The sequence below is a fragment of the Buceros rhinoceros genome, unplaced genomic scaffold (assembly GCF_000710305.1).
Source record: "Buceros rhinoceros silvestris isolate BGI_N320 unplaced genomic scaffold, ASM71030v1 scaffold18537, whole genome shotgun sequence".
NCBI lineage: Eukaryota > Metazoa > Chordata > Aves > Bucerotiformes > Bucerotidae > Buceros > Buceros rhinoceros.
The window spans coordinates 23,294-45,315 of record NW_010421842.1 but is presented as its reverse complement, the minus strand read 5'-3'; the positions used below and the strand labels follow the sequence as shown (position 1 = coordinate 45,315).

The window sequence follows — 22,022 nt, the reverse complement described above, 5'->3', positions numbered from 1 at the left end:
TTCCTACAACTAAACAGTTTTTATTGCTGTGTTACAGTAACATTATCTAACCTATTAACAACTCTTTGCTTTTTCACTGCGTAGGAAATCTGAGTAAGATACGGTTACAAGAGCATGAGCTCAGCCAGCACTAGTCCTTACCTGGTACACTAGCAATACAAAGCACGTGAGAATTGCAAACAATGAAACTGTCCAGAATATTTCCGGGTTGATTAGCATCAATAATGATAACTTTTGTAGCAGAATGTGTGCTAGTACAAATCCAAACTAGACTGGATAATTCTTCTTGATGTTTCAGCTCCTTCTGCTGGTCCTGAAGGAGAGTAGAGGAGAGCAGAAATGAACACCAGCAGCAAAAGAGGGGCAAGAACAGACCTATTACCTTTGATCTTGTATGCTCTCACATTATCAACCACAGAAATAGACGTAAGTGTGATGAGCGTCTTTATTGCCACTGTAAAATTACATGTAGTCACTTGTTTATGTATCTGGACTATAAACACCCTCATACTTCATACTTGTGTAGAAAACTACAGGAAATAATTATGCTGCACAATTATACACTGAGACAAGTATAAAGCTACATAAGAACACTGTTTACGGGCCAGCTACCATACTCAGCATTGCCACAGATTGACCCAAAAGCACTTAAAAATCAGGCCTTTGTTTTCATGCCCTTAATACAAATTTCATTCATTGCTTCTCCGTGAAAGCATGAAGACTAACACATGTTTAAACAGTGGCACAGACACCTAAACACCTTTTTTTTAAAGTGGCAGTCAGAACATGAACAATTCTGTGACGAATGTTGTTAAAGCAGGCAGCTCTGTTATAGGCAGTGCATCTGCTCCTCAGATTTGCCAACGAGCTGGCACACAGGAAAGAATCAGTATTTTTGTAGTTAGATTCAATAACCCAAATGTGTTGGGTTTTTGACTACCCAAGATAAATCTTTTCTTTAGCAATACCCGATAACAAAATATTTTATTGATCTACAGACACACAGTAAAAATGTTTAACTATAAGATGTTTACATATATACTCCACATGTCTCGGCAGCCTTACCTTGAGCTCTTGGTCTAGCCTATCTAAGCTACTTTGCGATCCTGTTTGCTGCTTGTTGCCATCTGCGTCCACAGCGGTCACATCATTGTAGAATACACTAGCACCAACCACAGACCCGCCATCTCGTGTCTTCCCTCCTGACAGGTTTACCCCTACAGCACACCACAGCTTGGAAGGGAAATAAATACTTCAGCGTTAAACTACAATGTAAGACACAACCTTTGTTAAATACACTAAGTAGTATCAAAGTTATTGTATCCTGTACTGTACACCTGCAGTCCATTTTAAGGAATTCATTAAGATTAAAGGCATGTACATTTCTACTGAAGCTTAAATTCTAACTCACCTATGTGTCAAAAAGAAGCAACTTTATTTCAAAAAGAAAATACGTGAGTCTAAAGTAAAAATATTCAAGCTACAGGTCGTTCAAGTCTATATCATCACTGTAAATATCCTACCTTCATAGAGGTATCCTTCTCATCTAAAGGTCTCAGGTAAACAGGTACAGGCAAGTTCTTCATCTTATTCTCGCCCTGGCCACCATTTGCCACCTAGGCAAAAAAACCAGAACAAAACAGAAAAACTTTCCCCTTTAAAAGAGGTTTACAATCTTCGGAATCAGTTGATCAGACTTTGTTAAACATGATTAATACAAGTTCCGCATTGTGATTTTCCTTAGAAAGACTCTTTTAACTGCGAAAGTTCAACAAAAAGAAAGCTGGAATCACTCGAACACAAGCAGTGCAATTACACTCTGCCGGAATTTCACAGAACTTGAAGCTGTTACCACTGCATTTAAAACACAAGCACGATACCTGTTTGTACTTCTGAGGTAGACTCCAGCCAAATGCTTGCACTCTACCATCCTCTTTCTGAACGTGAGCTTTCACCTGGCGATACTGCTCTCTCTTCTGTTCTCGGCGTGAGGCTAAACTGGCTTCAGTTCTAGGGAAGAATCATTATTAAAGAACCTGTTAGAGATGCTCTTTATAATTCCTTGTGTAATGAGAGATGCTGTTAAATCAATAGACAAGATCTCTGTGGAAGCACTGGGTTACCAAAGAGATCACTGGTCTTTGCCACATCACCTACAGAACACCAGGTTTCCTGCTGTGTACCCAGCGCACTCATCCACTGCTACCCACTTCAGCCCGCACTAGGTGGTTGTATACTGCACTTAGCAGCATGCTATTTACCCCAGATACCTTAAGAGCATATCTAATATTATAAAACCAAAATGTCTTACTCTTCACTGAGGAATTCAAAGGCTTTAGATTTGTCACTTGGTAATTGAGATAAGGTGCTGCTTCTTTTCTTGACTGATGGAGTAATATGCGAGGTTGGAGCATTATATTTAACATTGACAGGAGGTTCTGGTTTCTTAGCTGTATTGCTAGATGAACTGAAGAGCCTGCTAAAACTTGAGGACAAAAAAAAAAAAGAAAGATGACAGTTAAGATTTGTAAAATACATCCATATTTGACTATGCAGTCACAACACTGCATATGCTAGTAGCCTGCTCAAGCCAGTTAGACTGAGAAATCGGAGCCCAACATAGCAGCAGCCACCACACACTCAGTAACACCCTCAAAGCACAGAAACTCATGTCAGTAAGGAAACCTCTTAAAGAATTATCCCATCTGTTTATCATATTTAATGCAATCTTCATCTTGAATAAGGATCTACAAGGAACCAACAAAATTAGGATGTGAACCTCATACCTCAAAGACAGTTTAATCAAGTGTATTAGTTCATGCACAGAGCACTTTATAAACCCCACCATCTTCCAGGCTAAAAGACAGTTATCAGCAAACCACGACATCAAAAGGATTCTTTGACAAATATCTGGTTGTGAATAACACTGTTTTAGAGTTAAAGCGCTTGAAGTTAGAAAGGAAAATTTATCAAACAATAAGCCGTACTTCAGAGGAAAAGGAAGCTGAAATAAATGCAATGCACACGAGCTAATCAGGTTTCTATTTTTCATCATAAAAATAATCCAGAAAAACATTCAGAACAAGAGTCCTGGTGCATATTCAGCTAGAAAAAAAAATTACAGCACTTTGGCATTTAACTTCACAAAGTGCACAGCCATTCACTACGTGATGCAGCTTACGATACATTTTGTCTTCAAGAACAGTCTTACCGAGCTGGCATGCTAGGTAACAAGAGGAGAACAGTTCAGACATCTTCATCTGCCAAAAGATAATTAGCTAACATACAAAAATGTGCCAGCTAATTGGTTAGGGTCTAATTTATTTTTGCCAGCGAGTTGTATTACAATACTTACAACTGCCAAATGCTTGATCTCTTCTTTTCTTGCATGGCCGGATTTTCTCTTGATGCTCTACAAGAAATGAATTCCAAGTTCACTGAGTAAGCATTAATTAAAGGAAAGGAACCGAACAGTGTGGGACTCTTACTTAAGAAAACAGGATAACATATCAAAAGTATCAAAGCCTGTTTCTTCACATTGCCACTTCTTTTCTCATTGGAGCGCAGTACTGAAATTCTCACTAGATGAACTGAAGTGACACAATAGACATCATCCACATTTATTTGCATCACAAACACAACTGGTGAGTGCTTTTCAGACAGAAGAGACAGATCTGTGTAACACTTTGCTGCTTTCTTCTGGCTGTTTTCTTTGCAAGACATTTTGAATTCAAAGCCTCCCATTTTTTAGTTCTAACCATTGCTTTTTATTTTAAAGCCTCTTATTCTTCAACACATCAGTAAATAAATGATAAAGTGATTGTTCCTGAAGTCACAGAGGCATTAACAGTGATAGGAGAGGATTTCTACAGGAGACAATAGCTATAGAAAAGCAAGCCACGTCTCCTTGGCAATACGTATTTTTCCTCTCAGACTCAGAGGCAAAATGGCTCACAGGTAGTGAGGACAATAGAAAAGTGAGATGATGTCACTGTCACGCCTGAGCAGCAGGCAGCACCCGCTGACACTGTCACTCTGGACAGGGACACGGCGGGGGGGTGAGGCAGGAACCAGCTGGGCTGAAGTCAAGGCAAAAGACTTCTGTTTGTAAAAATCATACCTTCCAGACAACTCAACGTTCAGTATGCAAGTTAGGCTAGATCACCATTCTTATTGCTTTTATTTAACAAACCTTGCAACAGAGCTAAAATTGTGTTTTCTCCTGAACAACCCAAGTCCTTACACATGTCTCCTTACACATGATTACTCCGTCTGAAGGCTCTATGTTACTCCTGTTTTGACATGTCAGCTGACAACTGAGCCCACTGCTTTAAGTTATGTGCACATATACACACAGTAATTTTTCCTGCCCACCAAATTAATGTTACTTATTTGTTTTGTAACTGTTCCAAAATGCACGTTTCTTCAAGGGATGCATAGTTCACATGATATGAAGTAACACATCTTCACGGAGAACCCATGTTGACAGGCTAAGTTATGGGCCCACAATCTTAAAAACAAAGTTATTCGTGGGCATGTAGAGAGACAGGCAGAAGGGCATTCAGGCAGTAACTCACTGACCAGATTACTCTGCAGCTAAAAATCAAAAGTTTGTAAAATCCAAGGAGTTCTATCAAAGATTTTAAAAGAGCCTTTACCTTATCATCTCAGTCCATCGGACAGCTTCCTGAAGCTCCATCAACCTCTCCTTATACTGATTTCTTTCCATCAGAACACGGGCCATTTCTACACGAGTAAAACGCTTCCGCTGAGCGGTGGGGACATCACTCTGAACACACAAAAAAAGCAAACATAGGACAAAGAAAGGAACACAGTAGGGCCTTGCAGAGTCATTCTTTGCCTTCTGGTCAGAGTTAGTTTAGGGCACAATTCCAGATTCCAAATCATTTGGGGCTTTGTAAAACTCAGTTTTACCCTTCTCTCCTCCCATCCTTTGTATGTACTATAATCTGAATAAAAACCCCGAGTTCTTCAAAAAGAACGGGACATACTATAGTGGGCAGAGAGGAAGAAAGAAAACTAGACATGGTCAGGTTGTTTACTGGTTTTCTATACACAGAGGAAGTCTACCACCACTTATTAAGCAGTAAAGTTTAGCAGCACTCACTAAACGCATGTCAACTTCTGAAGTCCCATTGTGAATTATACATACGAAACACACACATGCACACATACACCTACATCATCATCCTCTTTAGCTTTCTGTCTTGCTTCCTCTGCTTCTGCACGAGCTCTAAATACAAAATAGAAAATAGCTGCATTAATTACCACAGTGGGGTTTTCCCTTTCTTTTTCCACAATCATGGAATTAAACTTACTTTCTCAGCTCTTCTTCCAGTTCCTTATTCTTCTCTTCAAGCTTTTGTTTTGCTTGTTTTACAGCCTCTAATTCACCTTGTAGTACATCCTTCTCACAGGTCAACTCATCCACCTTTGCTATCAAATCATTCTTCACTACATTCAGCGCATTTCTACACAAACATTTAAAACACACCATTATATGGATGACTGCAGTCTCATAGTTTAGCTTCAACCCTATTTTATTCTTGTAGACCCACAAATTTCTTACATAGAGCTGCTGTGAAAAGATACAGCTTTCTGCAACAGGTCAAACCCTTTTCCCCCAATCTCAAATGCTCCATCACATTCACACGCCTGTATCAGACCACAGAACTGATAAATCAGAACAGGTTGCTTAGAGGTTGAATTCCTCAGAAGTGCTCCACTGGATTAGCTTTCTGCAGGTACAGCCGTTTTTCACAGAAAAGGCAGGGAGCTGATCTCATATTAGGATGCAGCACAGCACTCCTTGTAGCCTTACAAGGAAAAAACCAGCTTTTGCTTTCTAGGTCCTTAATTTCTAACAATAACAACTAAGCTATAACCTACAAATTCAAAATACTCACACCACTACTACTCTTAGATCTGGAAGCACATTTGTATCATCTCAGCTTTCTGTGTATGACGGTATTGAAGATAAAACAACAGAAAGTTGGGAATCTTTACATTCTCACTTACTTTGTCTCCAAGAGTTGAGTGTTTTCCAAAATAAGGTTTTCAACCTCACGCCCCATTCCTTTCCAAAAGAAACGAACACATCAAATTAGCAGATGAAATGGATGCTTTTACAAAACCTGTGTTTTGCCATTGTCTAACACCAGCTGAACTTTAAGTATGCCAGACTTGTCAGGAAAACTGTGAGCTATCTGAAGTTTCAGACCGACCTACCTCCTACAATTAGCTTTCCCCTCCACCTTCTTCCCAGTCTAACTTCAATCACAGCCTAAAGGCAACCCTGACTAACCACAGGCTAGTGGCTAAGTGCTACCTTCACCTACTCTACATATTTTGAAGAGGTTACAGCATTACCAAATCATAAAACAAATATCACATTACTGGGGAAGTATTAGTCCACAAAAAGTAAAGTTTAAAATGCTTGGCTGTCTTTTATACCATGTTAGATACAGAAGCGTATCGGTTATGCACACAAGACATGCTGAATTATAAAGCTAGATTGCAAAAGCCCTGCAGATCTCCCCAGAGCAAACGATACCTTACCAAAGAAATTATGGTCTTTAAAGCCCATGCATTCCATGTAGAGCAAAAACAAGAACAAGAAACATTTCATGTAAGGTGAAGTATGAGTGAAGAGCAGTAAGATATTTAGACTTATGAAGTAAGAGCGAATTAAAACAAAGCCACCAAAACTTTTAAGAGTGGAAAGTGATGTGATTAAAAGCATGATTTTTATGAAAGACAGATGTTAAAGTTTGTCACAACCATTTCTATTGGTTAGACATCAAATATCAGTAACTTCATAAAAGTCTCTCTCATTTTCTGCGAGATAATTAGAAGCACAGTACTTGGAAGAAAAGCCAAACCATTGAGCAGAAGTTTCAAATGAATATGCTACTATGAAAAAAGTGAACTTAACTCCACATGTAACTGCTTCAATATTTAAATTTCTGGTAATTAATTTCTTACCCTATTGTTTGCATGCCTAAAATATGATTTGCAGGTTTTTTAAAGGATAAACTTCCAGTTAGAAACTAATTACTATATAACTTGCATAACAAAATAGTTACCACACTGATAACAGCAGAAATTCTGCTAATTCAAGATTAACACAACAAATTAAAAAGGTATCTTAATGGTGGAGGCCTTTTACAATACTCTATGAACACAATCTTCTCAGCAACTTCAGTAACAGAAGACTGAAAAGGTATTTAGATAATTTTTAAAGTATCTAGAAATAGACATGCAAGTCAGAGTTCCCTCTTTTGGAATGTCTCTCTCTGGGTTTTGGATTAAAAGTAAAGGACATTTAGTAATGAAGGAACTTAGCTCAGTTGTTGTTACTTTATTAGTATCTGGAAAAACCCGCTACACTACAGTCATTGAGAGGTTTTATTCAAGTACCTGTTGCTTTTTAAATGTTTTCAGTAATCACAGATAAAAGCACCTAGGGTTACTTCCAACAAGTTGCAGGATCCTTTATAATGCAAGAACAAAAACTAGGTAGCCAAGAGTGCAAAGGCAAAAAAAAGTTACCAAGCGGGGAAAAAAAAATGCAGAGAATGTATTTTATGAGAGCAGCAGCCAAGAACGCCTAACTGTAGAAGCAACAGATTTCAAAGAAATTTTTTTAAAAAGGAAGCATACACACCAGAATATTCCCCTGGGTATGCGGCCCAAGAGAAAACAGATTAGAGAATCCCAATTAACTACTTGTGCAGATCTCCGAGCTAAAGTTTAATGCTCACTTAGACCAGATCCATATTGCTTGAAACACACCAGCTATCCTGGATGCAGAGGAGGCCTTAAAGTAACACTGAGTAATTCGGACCATGGTTGTGCTCAAATTGAAATGATGATTAGATAGTAAATCTTCTAGAGCAATATATTCTGCATAACAATCAGTTAAAACAACTTGGTCATTTTGCACATACCAGCATTTCTAGCAGTAGTTGTACAGACAATGGTAATGAAGCCAGTGACAAACTTTTGAAGTATTATATTAAAAAGGGGATTATTTTTGCCCATGGAAAACAAAGCATCCGTTATCAGGAAATCCTGACAGCAGGATGATTCCTTTTAACAACGTATCATGTAGGTAAGGGATGGAAGTTGCTCTATGTTAATACTGCTCCTGTATCTGTATTTTTGCATGCAGAATGTATCATTAGTTGTCCTTATGACAACAGAGTGCAAGAGTTTTGGATGAAGTATGTTCCAGCAAGGATGTGGTGGTTGGTCCTCACTGCTCAGGATTCAAAGCAGCAGAGTGACAACAAAGAAAAACCATCTCTCAGACTGGAGACAGGCCCATTACCCTAGTGAGTAATATTTTGCAGAGATGGCACCTGCTTGATGTAAATTCAGGTTCCGGTGGAACCCTGAACACCCAGAAATCCAGATTGCACACACAACAGTTCTAAATAATACTACTGACAATCCGTATCTTGCCAGGTCAGGTGACAGCAGCAGACTGATGATTTTCTATATACACCACATTCCTAAAACTCACAGAAACAGCATCTGCATTTTATACATTCCATAGTACCAGCCTTCATTATTTCAAAATGAGGCCTGAACACTGATATGTCCAAAAACATCTTGTCCCTACACAAGACACTCATTGTTTATAGAAAGATCATTCTTTTAATGACCGTTTTTGCTCCTGATCAACTCTTATTCCCAAAATTCCCTACATTTTGTTCAGTCAGCACCCAAGCAGCAGCAAGCTGTTGAGGGAGAAGAGAAATGTGGGTCCGCCCCTCCCTTCCAATTAATGATTTGATTCTCAAATTCCCACCACTGCGTTCTGCTGCAATTCTCCCTTACACATTAAACTCCATGGAGAGGTGATAAAGCCAGGCCGTTACAAATTGGGCACAATCTGAACTAAACTACCTAAAACTAGTTCAAGATAAAAATCCTCGCTCAAGATAAAAATTCCTGTGTCAGAGAACATAAGGATAACTGAAATAGAGAATGGCGTACGAAGTACCCCAAAAGATTAAAGCTGGTATTATATTGAAAGAATGAACAAACACTTTCTCCCGGTTTTTGCATCCCAATAACCACCTTAGGATGATACTCAAAAGATTTTAATGCAAATGAATCCTAACAGTAAATCCAACGAGGATAATTAAGCACTTCACTAACAGGGAAAACTTTAAATAACCTTTCTTACCCAGTAAATCTGCACCTTCATCCACATCTCCAATTAGGCCAGAACCAGCTGATGACAGCTCTTCAAAGAGTGACTCTGTATTACGGTCAAATGCTTTGTTCTCTATGCCTTTGGTAGGAGTGCTATTCAAAGAATAAAGACAGACGTGAAAAAGCAGAAAGAAAACATTCCCACACTGAAGTTTTCTCCATGTTTTCGCCAGTAGCTCATTTGTTACCCCAAAAAAGCCCAGAAGTGAAATTTTCAGAAGCTTTCAGTTGGCTGAGAGTCCTTCATTCTATTTTCAAATAATACTTTGGCATCAAGATCCCAAAGTTGAGGTAGTTGCTGATATTGAGCTGGTCAGGATTTTAATGAATTAAAGCATATCAAGTTCTGGTATATATTAATTCAGCCCTGTCAGGACTTCGTCGGCCCAAATGCCTAAAGAACAGACAGCTCAGCTAAACTGGAAGTCATTTAATATAACAAGAACGCAAGAGAACCAGCCAAAGATCAAAATACTCCTCTGGCCAGAAAAGGGGCTCCTTTCACACAAAGATCTTGCGCCATTAGCGTTCACTGTACAAGGTATTTCTTTCCATCCCATCACAAGAATGAAACACACAGATACTCAGCATATTTGAAAGACTTGGGGCTAGACCCTAAATTGTTCAGGGCTTGCCTAAAAGATCAGACACCCCTGCTACTACAACAGGGCTTGGTTTTTATTTTTTTTTTTTATATATGGAGCTTCAGAGCATTTGAAAGAAATGCTATCTTTCACGAGCAAACGCAGACAATTCTGCCAACATTGAGATTCCACTATCAGAATATGATAAATAAACACTGTCACACTTGCAAAGTCAGTCATAAGTCCAGATTTTAAAGGTATGGGTGAAAACACAAGGGCCCAGCTTGGACCTTGAAACCCAGATCTAGGGAGAAAAGACCTCTTGGCATAGACCTTCTGATTGCAATACGGAAAGGATATTTAAGCATTTCTAAGTCTGCTGTAATATAAGATACTCTGAACATTCATCAGTTCTAGTGACAGAACGAAGAACTGCTGTTGAACTCGAAACATCCTGAGGAATTTGGGGAAGTAAGGTAAGCTAAATGTAAGATTTATAACATAATGCACAACCTCAGTCTCGTACCTTCTAAAATTGGTCTTCCTCCCTAAACCACAACACACAACTTACCTGGAACCCTTATATCCACTGAGATCTTTATCCATATCCAACTCTGGAGTTGACTCAATGATTGCCTGAACTTCAGATTTTTCTTCATTTTCATTTCCACCTAGGGAAAAGCAAGTGGTACATCTTCATAAAGAAAATTCCTGTGACATATGACATTACCTACATGTAGCTGTTATTAATAAGTCATCATCTTAGCAGACTTCTGTTCAAAGTCTTATCGTGGCAATTCAATGAGAAGACCTATGGATTTCGATACTCTGGTGCAGACACTCAAATTTCTAAGCAAGCCTCTCCTGAATTTAACTTAGGTCATCCAACAGTAGTTATACCCCTCTACTTCAAGTGGATGATCTATCTCATCTTGTGACTTCTTGTGCCTAGATCAGTGCCACTTCTGTATAAAAGGAAATGTCATCAATAATTCTGATTCTAGAAAAATAAGGACCAAAGCCAGTTATAAACAGGCTTATATCTCTTGCCAATACTCCTAAAAATAAAGAAAAAACATTTCTCATTTGTGGCACAACAATTAAAGAAATTTCTTAACATACTAAATATGAGGTCCATAGTAAGCACATACTAAAAAGGTAAAGCAGCTCACCAGTAGACACATTTCTTGTCTCTTGAGCTACCTGTACTTCAATATTCTTGCTCACATCTTGCTTCTCATTCGGCATATCTGTGTCCTTTGCAAGCCCTTCAACATCTTCCTTTTGAGGAGTTTCAGCAGGCGGTACAGGTGCATCTGAAGTAGCTGTGGATGCTGGAGTAGTGGCTTTTGAACATGCTTGGCTAACGTCAGAGAGCTCATCCTAAAAGTGAATATTTAATTAATGTTCATTTTTTTAATGTAAGTATTATTAGAAGAGTTAGGCACACAAGCTAAAGAACGCATACCAAAATTACTGTGTTTTACTGAAGAATAATCAAAAGCAAAGACACAGGAATGGAAAGAATACTTTAAGCCAGTACTGCCAAATTAATCTTTAGACTTTGGCTGTTTCACTTCTGTTAAGAAGGTTATACCTACATAAACCACGTCCTTATTTTTAATACTAACATTTGATCTTGGTTGATAATAGTCACAACTTCAGGGTGCTTTTCTGCTGTCTCCCAGACAACAGGCAGTATTCCCATATTAATAACCCTTCTAGCAGCACACTGAACTGCTGAATCTCCCCAAAGCTGTTGTAAAATTATTTCAAATGTGCCTGATAATATAAAACATCTTCTTAAAAAGTAGACATTGAAGCAGTGATGCAGAACATGGATTTAACTGGTATTAAAGTATATTTGCAAGCACTTCAGTCACACTGTTTTTACAGTCTGAACTGTAAGTCCTGGATGACACGGAGAGCGAGACACTGAAGTGCAGCGACTCCTTGTCCAGTTAGACGTCACATTGACTAGGGAACACCAGTAAATAGCTCCTCCTTAGAAGATGATTCCTGGCAAGAGTTTAGATTACAGGGACACTCTATCAAGAGCCCCAAGGATGGCTCTTAATCCAGCTGCCAGACTCAAGATTACAATCACTACTGGGACAGAGCCACATCAGGCCCTGTGCTCCAGACAGGCTAGTCTATGGTGGATAAAACAGGCTACTGCTGGTAACACCAACAGCCCTTTCCTGGACCTTGCTTGTCTCCTTTCATTCCCATTTCACCCCTCCTTCATGCCCAGAGCCATACCAGCATCCAGGTATCTTAAGGATGACTTAACAGCACATAACAGAGAACAAGAGCCCACTGCAGATCTGAAAACAAATTGGTCTGTTCAGGGCAGTATTTTCTAACACACAGTGTTAGAGGAATCTCCTTGGGAAAAATCAAGACGAAACATGGAGGTTTGTACGTGCAAAGCGAAGACAGGGTGGTAAGTTCTGATAAAAAGTTCTTTTAGGGTTTTGTTTGGGAATCAGAGGTGAAAGCAATGGCCCATGCCTAGCCTGTGACATTTGAAGAGAACACATCTGCTCAGGAAACCTTGCTGGAATGAACTTTGAATGAAAACTTGTCAAGAACGAAGCAAGTTTGGATTTTGTGAAGGATGGATTCATCATACTTCTAGCATCCCTTTTTGAGCAGAAAGTGAAACTGAATCTTAAGGTTATTTAAAAAAAACAACCAACACAAAAAATCCAAGAGAGACAACAGTCTCTCATATGTACTTAGCGTAAGATCTCAAAGAATTATAATCCCTGAATTTCTTTTGGAACTTTCTGGAAAGGTAAGATTTTAACTTGTGGGGCAGGGAGGAAAACATGTATTTATGTATACCAGCATGTAAAGCTTGCATCCTATAGCGACATACCCACATGAAATTTGAAAGCCCTAGAAACAAAATGCAGTATTTTCAAGATTTGGATAACAATTACTTCCATTTTCCATCCTTTTTTACTAAAGTCAAAAATAACCTGTTAATAATATACTCTGACAAAATTATTCCAAACTACAGTCAACTAACACACCCCTGTAAAGGATAAAACACATACCCTTACCCATAGTTATACAAGGCAACAAACCCAACGTATTGAAGTATTACATGAGATTCATTTGCATTTTAAAAAAAGCTATAATTTACTCAATTGCCTTTTGAACTGGAGAAGTTCAGCCGCTGGATAATGATTCATAGTTCAGCAAGCAGAAACAGAAGGGAGGAAATGGTAAACCTCACCAAGGAATAAGACCTCAGCAGAGCTGTTGGCTCTGTTCAAACATTTCTGCATCTTTGTATTCCAACAGCATCCGCTAACTGATGCGGCACAGACTGATCACTGGCTTTCACACACAAAGCTCAGGAAAAACAGCTTGATAGCACAAGAGAAAACAGCAAGGAGAAATGTCCTTCCCTTAAAGGTGTTTCAAATAATCCCATCTATTTTATATTTCTGACTTTATTAGCTACTGTATTTTTTTAGCTAACTCTTGGAAACTATACTGATTAAACCATCACAAATGTCTGTTCTAGAACTAATGAAAATGAAATTCAGTTCCATTAAGTGACAATGAATTAATCGAAACCTCTCAAAGCCGAAGCACTTGAAAGTTAGTGCTGTGTTGACTTAGCAAATTTGACTTTTTTGGCAGTGTTACCGGAAGATTTTTCTTGAAAAAAGAAAAATTAGTTTAAAAGTTAGATAATTAATCCTGAAGAAATAGTAGCTCATCTGCAATGCTATGCAGAAATAAGAACAGAATGAACAGTACATAATTGTATGCTGTCTGACAACGATACCCAGCAATGTCACCACTGTGCAGGCTATACCCCATCTCACTGGTCTGGGTCTCTCCCCAACACCTGCTCTCTGTGATACTTCTAGAGGAAACACTGACCGTTAATGAAATGTTCATGCGTGAAAAGAAACACACCTGTAATCAGCAGACTCTTGCTTGTGCCTCGTACTTGATGTTAAAAGTAGTTAGAGGAAATAAAAGTATTAGAGAAAAGTTTCACGTTCTGGACATGACTTCAATATATCATGTTATTCATCTGGTACACTCACAGCTAAAAACAAAGGTGCTGCTTTGGACCTAAGGAACGTATATGACTAACTGGGTTTGATAAATTACAGTGCTCTTTAGTAAATTGACTTTTAGAAGAACTATACCAAGAAGCCTATTTCGACAATATACAGTAACAAATTTTCTGAAGGGACAGTATGGGATCAGAGACTTCCCTTTATACCTCATCTGCACCTACTCTTAGTCATAACTAAGTCGTATTTCAGTCAGCTCTCCTAAAAATCTATCTATTTATTGATGTTAACTAGCATAGGACCAAGGGAACAGGACAAATTTAAGATCCAAAAATGGTTCTAGCCAAGAGTTAAGTGACAAGTATTTAGATCCAAACTCCTGTTGTCACTTGGCTATGTTTATCATTAACCATTACTTACACTTCCCATTATCTCCATATGACCTCTAGACAAAAAAAAGTCTAGGTGCCAATTACTTCCGGATACTTTAATTCTTATCAGTTTAATATTCCCCTGTTTGGTATTAAGTTCACTTTGGAGGAAATTCCCCTCAGCTATGTGCTTTTTCAGAAGCAATAGTACATACAAAAAACCTCATCAACATAAACATACAGGGAGGATTCGTACATTCCGTGGCTGTTCACCCTGCAGATCCCTCCTCTCACTGTGGTGTTAGTGCACCCTTGTCCTGACTGCCAGATTCATCACACTCCCCCATATTTCCATTTCTGCAGCTTGTTCTATGCCACCCTCTCACTGCTGGAACACAGAACAATTGCAGGAATTGTAGCCAAGTTACATGTAAGGGAAATCATAATCACAGGCTAATTTAGGAAAGTTAGGTCATTCTCAACTCCGTGGTATACCTACGCTCTGCGCCTGGGAGTAGGCAGATGCTGCGTGAAGAGTACTGCCTGTGTAGTAATCAAGGCTTTACCTCTGAACCAGCATTAAACCAGCAGACCAGCTTACACTACCTAGTTACATATCTAGTGCATAAAGAACAAGTGACTGACATTTGGAAAGGGTTCTTAAAAGCAAAACCCATTCCTGTGAGTAAGAGAGAACCAGCCTGTAGTACCACTCATTGGGAAAACACAACCCAAACTGTTTCTTCCAGTCAGTGAGCTCCCTCAAAGCTCATCTGAGTAAGCAACATGCTTGCTCACCTTTAGGCTTGTGTGGGACCGTGGCTGGCTTAGCTCATGGAATTTCCACTGCTCTGACCCAGGCGTTTCCCCTGCTTCTCTCTGAGTTTCAGGCGTAAGTAGCGCATCTCCTGGAGGTAATGGGAAGATGCCCAGTGATATCGGACGCTCCTTTCTGTTTGAAAGAGAGACAGGTTTTATCAGCCATTTCAAATGTAACACAATCTATTTTCCTCTATGCCCCCAAAGTCAGCAGGGAAGTGGTAAAATTAGAGGTTCAAACATTCATACATTGCTCTATTAAGTAGAGTGTAGCATACACCGTTTGCTTTACAGCACCCAATAATTCCTCATTTCACATCATCTGATTCCAAATAATCTATTCCATGGCTTCAGACAGCCATCATCGATTGCCCTGTGGCTAATTTACAGTAACCAAAGTTTTACAGAAATGGAATACAAACAGGAATGTGAGGTGGAAACCTTTCCTTATTTTAGACTGGATCACAGTTTCCAGGAGCCACTCTTAAAAATACCGTTTTGCACTTTTTTTTTTTGCAAGATATAGTACCACGCAACTTCAACAGCTACACCATTAACTGAAGCATTTGGGGAAGTTGTAAACAGTCCTAAAGCTCGACTCTTCCCGTAACGTACGGGATTTTTCTTTTGAAGATCACAGAAATCACATGGATTTGTATAACTGAAGAAACTGGGTCAAGGAATTACCAATGTTAAAACTAGCTCAGCCAAAAATTATAACATTTTAACCAAGATCTGTTTGACGCTGTACTTCATCCTTAAGCTGCACAAAAGCTTGTGCCACTAAGGCAAATTACTACACCCCAACTCTTCACCCTCTCTGCTATCTTGACCACTTCCCTATGCTATGGCAAAAAAACGCGTGGAAATTCCAAAGCTTTGTGTACTGACGCCGAGAAAAAACACAAAAGTCCCCAAGTCAATCTTGCTGTCAGTAGTGTGATCAATGAACAAAAGACTAATTCTTCCTGCTAGCATGAGACAAAAACATGGTGTAGAATGCAATTCATCTGATGCTACAGCCAGTCCTGAAAAGGAAAAATATCAGGCAGGCATAGAATTGAGATAAAGAAAAGTATTTGTTCAGTCAGAACAATGGAATACAGAAAAAAGAACTGTAATCAACTAGCACAGCTTTAAGTATACTGAAGAGAGAAGATAAAAGTGAGCACAAATCATGGCAGAAAGTTATGTGTCTTGAGGGAAAGCATTGCCTGTAAGCACCCTGCAGAGACGACCCAGACTATGAAGGTTTGAGAGATCTCCCATTTTAGTACTGTAAGAAGTCAAATCACGACCACGTCTACTTTCGTTCACGAGGCTCTTCACAAATTAAACACGACCTAGGCAGAATTAGTATCTGCCTACAAGTTACGTGCAAAAATATGCAGGGAGCGTTCAAAAAGGAAAGCTACACATTTTTACTATTTTGCTTTGTTTGGGTTTTTGTTTATTTAGAAAAGATTGTCAAGAAGGACTGTATAAGCAATTAAGCAATAAAGTCCTTTTGGCAAATTTTATACCCACAGAAATCCAATGTTCAAACAGCAAACTATTTTAATTGGCATGAACTTTGCAGTACAGGTGTACAAAGATGCTCCTCGCCACAAAAATCTTGCAACTAATTCCCACTCTGTAGCGATCCTGGCCTTTCAGAAGTACTGTTCCAAGTTAAGCCATTAATTCAGAAGTAGTTTAGCAGAGCAAAGTAGGCAGCAAAGCGGTGAAAGCAGAACCAGTCAGGCTACAAAATCAAAAGCATCAGATAGTTTTTGAGCATCTGCAAACTAACTGTGCGGGGCAGTCTTCAGGCAAACAGCCACAGCCCTGAACAGAACTGGATTCCAACCGCTTCCGCTATTGTGACGGGTTCTGCTTTTCTTTACATTTCCCACAACCCTAATTGTGTGGGGAACAAAAGACACACCACATAAGCTTAGAGGATGTCAAAAGACAGACTGAAACCATTCCACTGGTTAAGGAGCCCAGTAACAAAGAAAGGACAAAAAGCCGCCCTTCAGTGGGAGCGATGCTGGCGATAAAGCCGGTATTGTGAGGGGCCCTCGCTGTGCAGAACGCCTCCCGAGCAGGAGCTCACAGCGCACAGATCTGTGGCACATCCTGCAAGTAAGCAAAGCTTATCTTCCCTGCAGGCCTCAGAAGAAAGAACTTCAACAAAACGAATACCAGAAAGGGTTCACAGCGGACATTTGCTTTTTTGCGGAATAGTTTTAAATACATTTTTATCATGAACATATTTTGACGTGCTAAAACACACAGTTTAGGTGCATTGCAAGACCACACAGTAAATGAAGTTTGAAAAGGGGGATGTTTTTGGAAATGATGGTTATTATGTACATGTCCGCATTAAAAGACATTCTCTGATTATACTGAAGCAGTTTCAGCTTATTTCACCAGCTGTTGACCTGAAAGCAAAGAACCCCCTTTCCTACTTCCCCAACATCCAAGAAATACCAGAAAACACAGCAGTGAACAGAAGGCAGACACATGTTTTAAAAGCCTACACTAATATTCTGAAGTGATGTATTGCAGCATTGACAGGAACCTTTAGGATAAGCAACCAGATGCTCTGTTCTAAAATCCGACTAGTGCTAAAAAAATAGAAACAATTCTTCTAAAATTAGATTCCTTCGTCCTATATTTTTCTCTTTTTTAAATTAATAAAAAACTAAGGAACTGAATTACAATTGCTGTAATTCCTAAAACAAATTACCTCAGGCAGGAAAAAGCAAAGTTTCCCAAAACATCTCAAATCCATTAAATATTCTCCAGAGGAGCAAAAGCACATTAAAAAAAATACAAAGAAACAAACAAAAAAACCCCAAACAACTGAAAAACCCCAAGCTATTTCTTAAACCATCTGACTGCTTAAATATAAAGTCTCATAGAAGTTATTCAACATAAAGTTCAATATTTTGGTTTGGCTTCTTAGAGTCAGGGATTGTAAGTTTGGGTTGTATTCCCCGCCCCCCGCCCTTTTTAAACGAGCACAGCCTTACTAACTAGATCAGTCTACAGAGTCACACTTTACATTTTAGTTCTTTGTATCTAAATATTCAAAGACATTTAATGTAAGTTATTAATAATTGATATTTCTTTATGGATTGGCTTTAAACTTTAGGAACAACCCTTCTGTGCTCAGACAACCAGGTTAAAAACCATACTACCGTGGAAAGTCTACACACACCGTCTACTAAAGAGAAACTCACATGGTTAGTCCAGATAACACTTTTCCAGCATTTTTCCCTTTTAAAATAAAGCTTACTTTTAGATATACAACCCCAGTTAAAGTATGTCAAGTTTTCAGGTCAGAAAGGAGTATGTTGAAACTTTTCCAGCTATCTTCTTCTTGCAGTTATAGTACTAAAACGCGTCAAGATTACTTTTGGTCACAATATTCTAATGCATCTCTGCCACTGCTCCAGGCAACTAGGACAAACAGAACATAACTCGAGGGGGGCAGAGCTGGCACCTTGCCATAAAGTACAGCAAAAGAGGAGAGGATAACATTTGGCTGAACAATAGTGAATAGGCTTTAAATGCTTTAATGCTTAAATAATGAAAGATTTTTTCCCCACCAACCAGTAATCAGATTTTTAAAAAGTAATGTGATCAACTAATTACTGTGGGTTTGAGATCATCAATTAACCGTTCTTAAATATTTTTAAGAAAGATGACATTTACTAGCATAAGGCCTCAGAGTGCATACGTTTACGGCTGCATGGGATCAGCCAAGTACCTGACGATACACCGAACATGAGCTTTACCCATGACATTATCATCACAGCTTCTTTTGCAGATTACAGTAAACCAACAGAATAGCTGTCTAAAAAAGAAAAACAACCTGACCTTGTACTTGCTTAAATAAAAGACAATGAAATCTGAGCACATTAAAAATATATTGCCATATCCCAGTATGTTTACAACAATTTACATCTCTAATCTATCCTTGCTGCTCCTGTTTGAAAGGAAAGCAGGAAGCAGAGAGAGAAAGAGCACATGCAGCCAAGGTTCAGTGGATCAGAGTACCTGAGTATCCTTGGGAGGTTCTGCGTCAGAGCTGGCACACCAGTAGAAATAGAAAAGTGCACAAGCAGCAAAACAGAGAGAGATACCAAGATAGCGGAATTAATGACCACCGCCCCGCCAACGAAGCCAAACACAAATAGCAGCATGCATCCAGGATTCATGGCGCTGCGCTGGCATGGTGAAACGCCGGAACCGAGGCGGCTACACAGGGGCCGAGGGTGTATCTTTGTAGGCAAAGTCTGTCATTCAGCCGCTGCCACAAAAACAATGCCATCAGCAGCAGCTTTCCACTCTTCTGCAGCAGCTCCAGAGCAATGACATCACCGCTCTCCTCCCCCTCGCGCCGGGAGCCGCCGGGCTCCTCGCAGCATCTATGCAGCAACGCAGAGATACAGCCAGCCCTGGAGTTACCCTCCCCTCCTTCCACACCGAGTTCATAGGCTAGAAAGCCTCAAAATCTGCATAATATATTCATGTGGAGCCCTTGGAACAAATGGGTACCACGACACACACCTTCACCAACCCGTACACAAAGCCATGGCAAGATATCCCTTACGCTGGGACAGCTGTTGATGTTTTTCCCTGCCTACCCCAATGCAAACACTCAAAAAAGCTGAAATTATTTAAGGCTAATGCACAAAGTATCTCTTGACGTTTAGCAGCACAACAGCAAAAGCCTCTTTCTACTGCTTTCTACATTATTCTCTTACTGCATTCCAATCATACAACAAATCTTTCCGATTCAGCCGAACTGTTGTTGCAGGATTAAAGAACAAAGTCTTGCAAACACAAATGAATGGATTTCTTTTCTTTCATTTCGGGGCGAGCGCATAATAAATAGCTTACCTAATTCGACTGTGTGTTGTGGATTCTAGCTGATCGCCCCCTGATAGCTGATGAAGTTTGGTTCTTTCCAAGTGCTCCATATAATTGTGAATCATCTGTTTAAAATAACAGAGGAACAGCAAAAAATATTTAATAACATTACTACGACTGCATAATTCTTGGTCAATACAATCTTCCCCTTTAATGCTAAATATAGTAACAGCATTCAGAAACATTAATAGATAAAGAAGGAAGCAAAATCATACATGTGTAAAAACCAGAAACCAGAAGAGAAGCCCAAAATGAATTAAAAACAAAAATCTGAGAACTTGTGCATTCACGCACAGGAAACATCCTAAGGGCACACAAAGTGTACGTGATACTGCAGACAGAGCTCGGAACAGAAGCACCATGTTCAAATCTGTTTTGGAGGCTGTTTAAGTCCTCTCTGTCCAGCAGGTATTAAAATTTATGTGACAGAAAACATTTCCCTACAGCCTAGTTGCAAAGCACTGTGAAGGTCAGACTATGCACCTTACGTATTAAACAATGAATCCACAAGCAAAGAACCAGATTATTTCCATAGGCAGAAATATGAAGTCAGCATCTCTTTTTTTTTTTCCTAACAGTCAAATGAATTTAATTTTTCTGTATTTCCTAGAAGTTAAGTTTGCTTTTAAGTTATCTAGACTGACATCTCGTAACAAGGACCGAGTGCCTGGGATTTTTAGCACTCAAGAAGAGCTTTCCTTGCCTGCTCTCTCTCTCTTCACAGAGACAGCCACAGGCCAACATGCTGACTCCTCCAGTCATGACTTATTTAAGGAAGCTTGATTCCAATCGGCAAAGGATGACGCTACTGAGCACGTAACTGATCCAGGCCAAGCATAGGGACAAGTAACAGGAATTGCTGCACAGCTCCAAAAGGTTAATTTGGAGGTACAAACACCAGGAAAGCCTGAAGAGCAGCCTACGTGACATTCGATATTTTTAGCGTTTCTGCACTCACGTTCACAGCTGAATAGGGCTCTCGGAACAAAAGAAAGAAACAAAGAAAGAAAGAAATTACAGGTGTGCTGCAGAAGAATTCAGTGCACTTTTTTTCCTGAGACATATCTAGGTCTCATCTCAAAGGCTTCCCCTAGAAAAAATACCTATTCTGTATGACTGTAACTACTTCTGGTGTTCTAGAAAGGGTGCACAGACACTTGTAGTAACTGGTATTAACAGGTACCTGTACCACCGACACTGCATAACCTTTTATTCTGGGGGCAGTCACATACACCGGCACTGCCCTCAGCAGGACCTGGAAACCTACACCTCCGTGTTACTTTCAAGTCAGGGTTGATGTGTCCAAGGCTGCTAAGCTTGACCTTCAGATGCTACTAACTTCTCCTCAAACACTGCTGCCAGCATTACTATATACGAATATATGTTCTTAGCCTGAGATTTTTTCTGGGTGAGCGAACCGGCTTCAGATGCCCTGATGGATGGACAGTCTATAAACCAGTAACTTAGACACTAAGTACTGGCTCGTACAGATCCTGGTTTTCCCAGCATTCACCTGAACTAATTAATATAATTCAGACCAGAGAAAAAAATCTTGCTATTTTTAGAGAAACATTACATAATATACTTTAACTGCTGTCAAAAGCTCACAGAATTTATCCTCCAACAAAATTAAATGCAGAGTTTTACTAGAACCATCTTAATTGCTTTCTGAATCTTTTTGTTTGCTCAAACACATAAACCATCAAAGAATTGAAAGCTCCAGCTTCAACTATCCTCATTTCTTGGTTTTTGTTTCCACCAAGCAACCAAAATCAGGTGTTCTAATGATTCCTGTGCATAGTTTTACACAAGTTTGTTATAATCCAAATTAATTTTAAAATTCCAGGAACAAAGAAAACCAAACACAGAACTTTGAAATGCACATTAGACCATTCTGTACCATTCTGTTCATGTACTCCCTCATCACAGGACGGAGGTATTAACAAACAGCAGCTGACACTTTGATTTGCAGCACACCAGTTGGTTCCTCAAAGTAAAATTTTAAACAGGACATCTCTGTGTTTTTT

The 22,022-nt window shown here is 39.3% G+C and overlaps 1 protein-coding gene across 2 annotated transcripts in view; it reads right to left on the bottom strand.

The window, feature by feature from the left end:
- SPAG9 (sperm associated antigen 9) overlaps positions 1-19,418 on the bottom strand; it is a 33,179-nt gene extending 13,761 nt beyond the window's left edge. For both annotated transcript variants that reach the window (XM_010139836.1, XM_010139837.1), the window contains exons 1-15: positions 19,120-19,418; positions 15,049-15,202; positions 11,003-11,213; positions 10,402-10,501; positions 9,218-9,339; positions 6,040-6,097; positions 5,340-5,492; positions 5,203-5,254; positions 4,659-4,789; positions 3,356-3,412; positions 2,312-2,485; positions 1,881-2,010; positions 1,524-1,616; positions 1,066-1,233; positions 142-313 (exon numbers count right to left, since the gene is read on the bottom strand). In XM_010139836.1, the coding sequence (XP_010138138.1) occupies positions 142-313; positions 1,066-1,233; positions 1,524-1,616; positions 1,881-2,010; positions 2,312-2,485; positions 3,356-3,412; positions 4,659-4,789; positions 5,203-5,254; positions 5,340-5,492; positions 6,040-6,097; positions 9,218-9,339; positions 10,402-10,501; positions 11,003-11,213; positions 15,049-15,202; positions 19,120-19,280 (1,936 nt within the window). In that variant the 5' untranslated portion in view covers positions 19,281-19,418. The remainder of the gene's footprint in view (positions 1-141; positions 314-1,065; positions 1,234-1,523; positions 1,617-1,880; positions 2,011-2,311; positions 2,486-3,355; positions 3,413-4,658; positions 4,790-5,202; positions 5,255-5,339; positions 5,493-6,039; positions 6,098-9,217; positions 9,340-10,401; positions 10,502-11,002; positions 11,214-15,048; positions 15,203-19,119) is intronic.
- Positions 19,419-22,022: the final 2,604 nt, after the last annotated feature.